Source organism: Equus quagga, chromosome 14 (assembly GCF_021613505.1).
Source record: "Equus quagga isolate Etosha38 chromosome 14, UCLA_HA_Equagga_1.0, whole genome shotgun sequence".
Taxonomy (NCBI): Eukaryota; Metazoa; Chordata; class Mammalia; order Perissodactyla; family Equidae; genus Equus; species Equus quagga.
Genome location: NC_060280.1, coordinates 94605852 through 94614082, shown reverse-complemented (window position 1 = coordinate 94614082; position 8231 = coordinate 94605852). Strand labels below are relative to the sequence as shown.

General features: G+C 59.5%; 1 protein-coding gene and 1 long non-coding RNA gene across 3 annotated transcripts in view; one reads left to right on the top strand and one right to left on the bottom strand.

Annotated features, from left to right (window-relative positions):
- ATCAY (ATCAY kinesin light chain interacting caytaxin) overlaps nt 1-2294 on the top strand; it is a 24659-nt gene extending 22365 nt beyond the window's left edge. The window contains exon 13 of the mRNA XM_046684904.1: nt 2217-2294. Coding sequence (XP_046540860.1) covers nt 2217-2226 — 10 coding nt within the window. The 3' untranslated portion in view covers nt 2227-2294. The remainder of the gene's footprint in view (nt 1-2216) is intronic.
- Nucleotides 1863-6640, bottom strand: LOC124251925 (uncharacterized). Of its 2 annotated transcripts, none has more exons than XR_006891877.1 (3): nt 6502-6640; nt 5379-5509; nt 1863-4806 (listed from the first exon to the last, which is right to left on the bottom strand). It is a non-coding gene; the product is annotated as an uncharacterized LOC124251925 (long non-coding RNA). The 2 variants fall into 2 exon arrangements; XR_006891876.1 differs by lacking the exon at nt 6502-6640 and adding an exon at nt 5795-5929.
- Between the last annotated feature and the right edge of the window lie 1591 nt (nt 6641-8231).

Sequence of the window (8231 nt, the reverse complement as noted above, 5' to 3'; positions counted from 1 at the left end):
GTGGATGGATGGGTGGGTGGTGGATGGATGGGTGGATGGATGGGTGGATGGATGGATGGATGGATGGGTGGATGGATGGGTGGGTGGATGGGTGGGTGGGTGGGTGGGTGGATGGTGGATGGATGGGTGGGTGGATGGGTGGGTGGGTGGGTGGATGGTGGATGGATGGGTGGATGGTGGATGGATGGGTGGATGGATGGGTGGATGGATGGATGGATGGTGGATGGATGAGTGGATGGATGGGTGGATGGATGGGTGGGTGGTGGATGGATGGGTGGATGGATGGGTGGATGGTTGGATGGGTGGGTGAGTTGTTGGGTGGACACAAGGCCCCAGAGCTGAGCAGCATGGTCGCCCACCTGGAGCCAGGCCCCCACAAGCCTGGGACATAGCTCAGCAAAGGGAGCACCATCCACCCAGGGCCTGTCGCGGTCTCTCTGCCTGGTTCCAGATGCCAGGAAAGGCCTCGCCGTGTGTCAGGATCCAGGAGACCCTCCTCGGGTTCAGTGGTTTGCCAGAAGGACTCACAGAATGCAGCAGAGCTGTTATGCTCACGGTTATGGTTTATTACAGCAGAAGGATGGACCCAGAGTAAAATCAGCAACAGGATGGCCCTTAATTCTCCCAACAGCAATGTGGGCAAAGTGCAGGAGGTGTGGCCAACCAGGGATGCTCACCCGAGCTGTGGTGTCCATGGTGTTTACTAGGGGTCAGTCACATATGCGTGGCTGGCCTTAGCCTCCAGTCCCTCTAAATTGCATTGTTAGCATGGACCATGGGGCATGACCCAAGGTCCCCAGGTCAAGACAGGACGTTCCCAGGACTCAGAGGTGACCTCCCAGGAGCCAGGTAAGGGCCAGACCTTTCTTTGGAACGTGCAGGTTGACCCTTGATCACACATTCTCTTCCCATCTGTAACATGGCCTGGACGCCCACTGTAATGCCACCCATGTGACCCAGGGAGCCCCAAGCTGAGAAATAAACAACAAAAAGTATCTGGAGGGGCCAGCCTGGTGGCACAGAGGTTAAGTGCCCACATTCCACTTTGGCAGCCCGGGGTTCACCGGTTCGGATCGTGGGTGCGGACATGGCATCACTTGGCGTGCCATGCTGTGGTAGGCGTCCCACATATAAAGTAGAGGAAGACGGGCACGGATGTGAGCTCAGGGCCAGTCTTCCTCAGCAAAAAAAAAAAAAAAAAAAAAAAAGGAGGATTGGCAGCAGATGTTAGCTCAGGGCTAATCTCCCTCCAAAAAAAAAAAAAAAGGATCTTGAACCAGAGCTGCCTCAGGGACACTGAGTAGCAGCAAGTTCTCGGTGCGTTTCTGACAAGACCATCTCAATCCACGCCTTCTGGAGAAGTGTTCACACCCACAGACACAGAACACATGAAGAAGTCATCCACCATAAGGGAAAGTCAGCAGATACAACACACAGCAGAATCAGACTCCCTCCCAGGAATCCCCGGGGAGAGATGATAACAGAAGCGTGTTTAATGATTAGAGACACAAAAAAGGGATTGTGGGAGCAATGGAGGGATGGACACAGATGAGTGGATGTGTGGGTGTACAGATGGATGGATAGGGTGGGTGGGTGAACAGATTGGTGGATTGGTGGGTGGATGGATAAGTGGATGGATGGATGGTGGATGGTGGATGAATGAATGGAGGGTGGATGGATGGATGGGTGGATGGTGGATGGATGGATGGATGGATGAACAGACGGGTGGATGGATGGATGGATGGATGATGGATGGTGGATGGATGGATGGATGGTGGATGGATGGTGGATGGATGGATGGGTGGGTGGGTTGTTGGATGGATGGATGGATGAATGAACAGACAGATGGATGGATGGGTGAACAGACAGATGGATGGGTGGCTGGGTGAATGGTTGGACGGATGGATGAACAGACAGACGGATGGGTGGATGGGTGGATGGGTGAGTGGATGGGTGAGTTGAAGCCTCCCTCTTGTCTGACTGAGGGCACCGGCCCAGGGCCTGTTCTTAGGCTGGACCAAAAGAGAGGTCCTCTTCAGAACCCCATCTGGAAGGTCAGTGGCAGGTGACCGACCCCAAAGGGCAGGTGCCTTTCTTGCTACCAAGGGTGCACCAAAGCCAGATTAGGTCATTCTTTTGGATTCCATGCACCTGCAACAGCATTTTCCACTTTCTTTAAAAACAATAGTAACTTGGCTGTGTTTTACTCTCTTCAGCATGTCCTGAGGTGACGTGAGGACAGAGAAGGACACAAAGAAGATTCCAGACGCCAAGAAACCTCTGTCAGACGCCCTCTGGCCCCGGATCTCGCCCCCGCCTCCTCCTGAGTCCCATCTTCAGAGGGTTCCAGTCTCCATCCATCTCTGAAGCCCAGCATCCTTTTTAGCTGCTTGGAAACATTTTTTTTTAACGATGCGGTACTAGCACGTTCTGGAAAAGGACCCGGTTCTCAGCCCTCCATCCTTCCACGCTCATGAAGTCCCGGCCGAGAAGAGTGAGCAGCACAGGGCGTGGCCAGTGTGTCCTCGGTGGCCTCGGGCCCCTCCCACTGTACAAAGTCCTGGTTCGAGACCCTTCTCTTGCTCGTCACCTGTCCCAGGTTGGAGCCACAGACGCCCACTCCCCAGCCGGGTCTGGATTTGTTCTCGTGCCTTCCTCCCAGAACGGCCCCCGCAGCCCTGGGCATCTGACCGGGGAGCTCAGCCCCCCGCAGGGTGGGGCCCCGGGCACCTCCCGGCCTTCGACCTCGTGGCTTTTCCTTGTCCTCCAGTCTCAGAAATACACTCCCGTCTCCATCCAGAACATTCTCAAGCCCCTTTAACTCAGATGCCACACCACAGGGCGACCCCGATCTGTAACGTACCTCCTCCCGAGGGAATGAGCCGTCCCCACTTCCCCGATCCCCCCCGAAAATGGGGTTGGGATGAGCCCCCTGGGGCTCCCACCGAGAGCGGAGGCTGAGAAACCATCTCTAATGTAGGCTTGTACCGGAAATACAGACCGAGAAAAAGGAAGAGACAGGGTATGGGATTTCGCAGCGTTGCGAAGGTCGCTCGGGAAAAGAAATCCCGGTGGCCTGGACACAATGGACACCTGCGTTCAAAGGAGGCAAATCTCTCTTGGACGGAAGATAAACTTTTTCTAATGCGGTCCAAACACCAGTCAAGTGGCCTCTCGAGGTAGTGAGCTCCCCGTCTCTGGGGGCATTTAAAGAAATGGCTGAATGGCGCTTGCAGAAAGCGGTCATCTGTGGTCCCCTCCAATCCTGAGTCTTTATTTCTGTGACTCTGAGCGGAATCGAGCTGGCACGCTGTGGGGTCCCTCCAGCTGGCTTTTTAGCGGGTGTCGTCGAGGCTCGGTTGGCCTGCGTTTCTGGGCCTCGGTGGGAATGTCGTCGAGTGCTGCCTGGTCCTGGACATTGAAGGGGGTGTGTTTGGGGCCATCCCGTGGCAGGAGGGAGCTGGTGGCGTGAGTGCCGCCAGAAGGGGACGCCCAACTTTGCCATGTGGGAGGGGGTCCTGACCATCGAGGAATTGCCCCAACGCCATGAAAAATGCCAGGCCTCCCAGCGAGCTTGGGCCAGGCATCTTCCAGGTCCCAGCACAGCCCCCGTGGGGCCAGGGCATTTGGGGGTCTGGCGGGGTTTTTTAATTTGTGTTTCTGCTGTTTCCCAGATGTCAGATGAAGGGCAGGGGCGGTGTTCTGGGCCCAAGTGTGGCCCCCGGAGCCTCACGCAGCAGAGGCTGGCAGACGGGCCCCTCCAGGCTGCCCTCCATCGGGCCCCTCCCTCCGGGGCCCTAAACTCTGGGTTCAGGTGGTCAGTGCAGCCCCTCGGAGACCCACGCACGGTCCGGAGGGCCCCAGACGGCCACCCGCAGGAAGGCGGTGACTCCTGGAAGTCTGGGGGCTCACTCCAAGCTCACAGAAGGAGCCGGGATGGAACTCACGCGTTCTCCCCAATCCCGCCACAACCGAGTGCCTGCAGAGGTGACAGATGACACAAACGGGGAGATTTCAGGGCCCCCTCGAGGGGTCTGCAGACTCACCATTCCAACAGGGACCACCGGGCCCACCCAGCGCCCCTCCGGACCACCAGCAGCCACAGACGACGGGCAAGCGGAACCGAGGACCCCCGCTTGGCCGCAGCAGCCCCTCCAGGATAGAGAGAGACCCCCAGGGAGCTGGGTCCCCAGACCTGCCGCCTGTCCTCAGGCATGAGACCAAACGGGGCCACCATGTCCAGGCAGGCTGCCCCCCGCGTCCCTCCCCCCGCGGGGTCGTCTTTGCGGTAGATTCGTATCCACAGGCGGTTCCAGCCAAGATGCAGCGGACGCCCGGCCCTCGGCGACTCGGGCTTTGGGCTTTCCTCGTGGGCCCCGTGGGACGTGTTGTCATAAATCCCCCCTACCAAACTCGTAGTTCACACGCCCCTCCCCCACCCCAGATGGCGAGTTTTGCGGTTTTTAAAAAACGAAAACGGTTTGTTATGCGGACCGTCGTGAGGTTCAGATGCCATTTCCACAAGCTTTGGGGGATTTTTATGTGAAATAAATGTCACTGAGAATGGAGGTCTGTGCTCTTGTCTGTTTCCAGGGAAATCTTTTACGGGGGGTGGGGGGGGGGCTGCCCCATGCCGTGCGACCTTGGGTGACCTTGAGCGACCTTGGATGACCTCGGGCTGTCTTCTCCTGCTTCTGTCTCCCGTCCGCAGAACGGGTGGCCGGCTCCATTATTCCCATGACCCTCTGGCCCTGCCGCTCTGTGATTGACATTCATTTCCTGCCCTGATCCTCTCTGGGGTCAAACCTATTTGGCGATTAATAATAATAAGTTAAGGCGGACCCCACAGGTTCAGGGCTCAGATGCCATGTGCAGGTAGGGAGTCCCAGGCCACCCGCACTTGTGTCTGACATGCCTACAAATCAGGGGTTCCCCCCCACTTCAGGTTCCACGGTGGCTCACGGAACTGAGGGGACCAGCACTTGCGAGATCACCTGTGTATTCATAAGGGACACAGGCCAGGATCAGCCAGATGGAAGAGACGCACGGGGCCAGGCACGGGGAAGGCATCCACGCCCTCCCTGGGGGCCACTGTCCCGGCACCTCCTGTCTTCACCCGCCCCCCCCCGGGAGCTCCCCGGACCCCTTCATTTAAGGTCCCCTGGGGCGTAGTCACCACTGGTTAAATCGTTGGCCGTTGGTGACGGACTCAACCCCTGGCCCCTCTCCCCTCCCCGGAGGTCAGGGTGAGGCTGAGAGCTCGGGCCCCTTGACCCCATGGTTGGGTCCCCTAGCCACCAGCCCCGTCCTGTGCTTCTAGGGTCTTCCCAAAACCGCCTCATTAGCATAAACCCAGGTGTGGCTGACGGGCATCTCACAATAGTGAAAGATGCTTCTTTCCCCTCAATGCTCTGGGGCTGTTCCAGGACCAGATGTCATGAGGAAAGACGCGCCCTCTGCTCACGCAGGCGGGTCAAGGGTTTTAGGAGCTGGCTGCTGAGAGCTGGGGCTGAAACCAAATATAGGTCTTATTACAAATCACAATAATGACGACACTACTGAATAATAGTCTGTCTGACCTGGCACAGCCCCCGTGTTACCAAGGGGGAGACTGAGGCACAGAGAGGTGATGTGGCTTGCCCAGGGTCCCATGGACAGTGAGGGATGGGTCCGTGGCCTGGCCCAGTGCCCCGTCCCTACTGGCCGCCCCATGGCACGTCTGGTGACCGGCGGCCCTCGGCCAGCGCAGGAGGGGCCCTCTCCCACGGTCCACGCCCGGGACTTTGGGACCTACTTGTGGCACGGATGCCAGCGTGGGCGTGACGTCCACGCCAGGTCACCATCAGCTTGGTGGCTCTGCCATCCTGGCCCTGTGATGTCAGGTGAGGTGTCCTTCCTGGAGGAGGTGTCTCGAGAGGAGGGGGCGAGACTGCACGGGGCCGGGGGGGGGTGGCTGAGGAGGGGGGAGCTGTGCTGGGATCATGGGGTGTCACCCCCAGTTTGGGAGTCGGGTGGGGACCAAGCCCCCCTCACGTGGCTCCCAGCCCAGCGGGGAGGCTCAGCCCAGGGAGCTGGGTCCTCGCCGGGGACCAGCAGCCGGGCCCAGGAAGTGTCTCTGATCGGAGACCAGGGGGGAGGCAGCAGTTAGCCAGGCCAGCGGGCGGGGGCAGAGGCGTCCTGGGCAGAGGGCCCCTCGAGGACAAAGGCCTGGAGGCCAGACAGAGCTGGTGAGCCCGGGGCGGGAAAACAAAGGGCGAGAGGGAGGGGGCTGGGGGCCGGATCGGGCCGGGCGGGCGTTCCAGGGGACCCCAGAGCTCGATGAGGGCCTGGTCGCTCTCTAGTTTTTTTTAAATTTACCATTAATGGCATTTTGTACATTCACAATGTTACGCAACCATCAGCTCTATCTAGTTCCAGAACATTCCATCACCCCAAAAGAAACCTCGACCCCACTAGCAGTGACTCTCCAGCCCCCTCCCCCAGCCCCTGGCCCCCACGAACCCGCTCTCTGTCTGTGGATCTGCCCGTTCTGGAGGTTTCACATCACTGGGATCACACGCTCTGCGACGGGATGGTCATTTTTTAATGACATTGGACCCGTGGCTGTTTGGGGTCAGGCGGGTCTGCACCAGGAGCCTCTGTGCCCCGTGATCCAGCCCCAGGAGGCCTCCCGGCGGTGCCCTGCCAGGGCCTCTATCTGGGCGCGTCACTGTCACCCGTGGCCCAGGCCACGTGACCCACAGGAGGCTCCCTGGAAATTCTTGGCACCGAAACTGGGCCAGAGGTGGAGCCTGGAGCTGGGCATCGCCCCCCTGCCACCGCCACCACCCGCCCACGGGCGCCTGTCAGAGCTCAGGCGTCACTCGTCCAGCCCCATCGGCAAAAGGGGAAACTGAGACCCACGGGGGACAGGGCGGGGCTGGAGGTTGGAGGAGGAGGGGGCGGGGCCTCATGTACACTCTGCCCCTCGTGGCCGATGGAGGCGAGGGTCGTCTGCCTCGGTGACCTCTCCGGACCTCAGTGCCAGGTCAGTCTTCAGGGGGCCACTCGGGGCCCGTTAACCGGAGTCAATGCCCACCGCTGGCTGATCCTGAGCAGAGACCTTGGCCACTGCGGGTCCTGCTGGCGGAATGGGGACAGGGAGGTCACAGAGGTCATGGGGGGCCACACAGGGCAGGGCCAGGGGGAGGGCATATGGGGGCAGCGGGAACAGAGGGGGGAAACTCATTCCCAACACAGCCCGGACCCGCGGGGGTTTCCAGCCTCGGAGCCGGCGGGCCAGGGGGGGACAATCACCAGAAGACGCGAGAGGGGCAGAGGGACGTTGACCTCGCGGGATTCAAAGGCTGTGGCCGTGGTGACAGGACCCAGGGTGGGTGAGGGCTGGATGGAAGGGGGGTGCACCGGGTGAGGTTCCTGGGGCCACCGTGACGGGTCACTCAGACTCAGTGGCTTAAAACAACTGGCGTTTATTCTCTTGGTGCTGGAGGCCGGAGGGGCACGGTCAGCGTCCCTGGGCTGAGACGAAGGTCAGTAGGTCCCCCTCCTGCTGGAGGCTTTGGGGACAATCCGGTCCCCCCTCCTCCAGGTTCTGGGGCCGTCAGCATCCCCTGGCTCGTGGCCGCATCCCTCCCGTCTCTGCCACGTGGTCCCGAGGCCTCCTCCTCTTCCGTGTGCGTCACTCTCCTTCTGCCTTTTGCTTATAGGGCCCTGTGTTCGCATTTGGGGCCCAGCCGGATAATCCAGGGTCATCTCCCCACCCAAGATCCTTAAGGGAATCCCAGCCACAAAGACCCTCTTGCCACCAAAGGGGACGGGCTCACAGTTTCCAAGGATGGGAGCGGATGGAATCTGGGGCCTGGGGAGGAGTGAGGGTGAAGGTGTTTGGATATCAGAGTCGAGAGGAGGGGTAATCGAAGATGAGACATGATGGTTTCATCAAAGTTAACCTGAGGGAGGAAGCCTGGTAAGAGAATGGGGTTCTGGGAAGAGAGATGGTCATGTGCAAAGGCCCTGTGGCAGCAGCTCGGCCGCTGAGGGGCAGGTAAGTGATGGGTGGGGTGGGGCATCCTCCCTCTCTCCCTCTCTTTCCCCACCTGCCTCCATAAAACCACCTGGGGGTGGGAGCATAAAGGTGAGGTCCCCCAGTCACTGGGTCCCAGCAGAACTAAGATTCAAACCCAGGATTGTTTTAAAAATTATTTTATTGAGGTCATGTTGGCTCATAACAC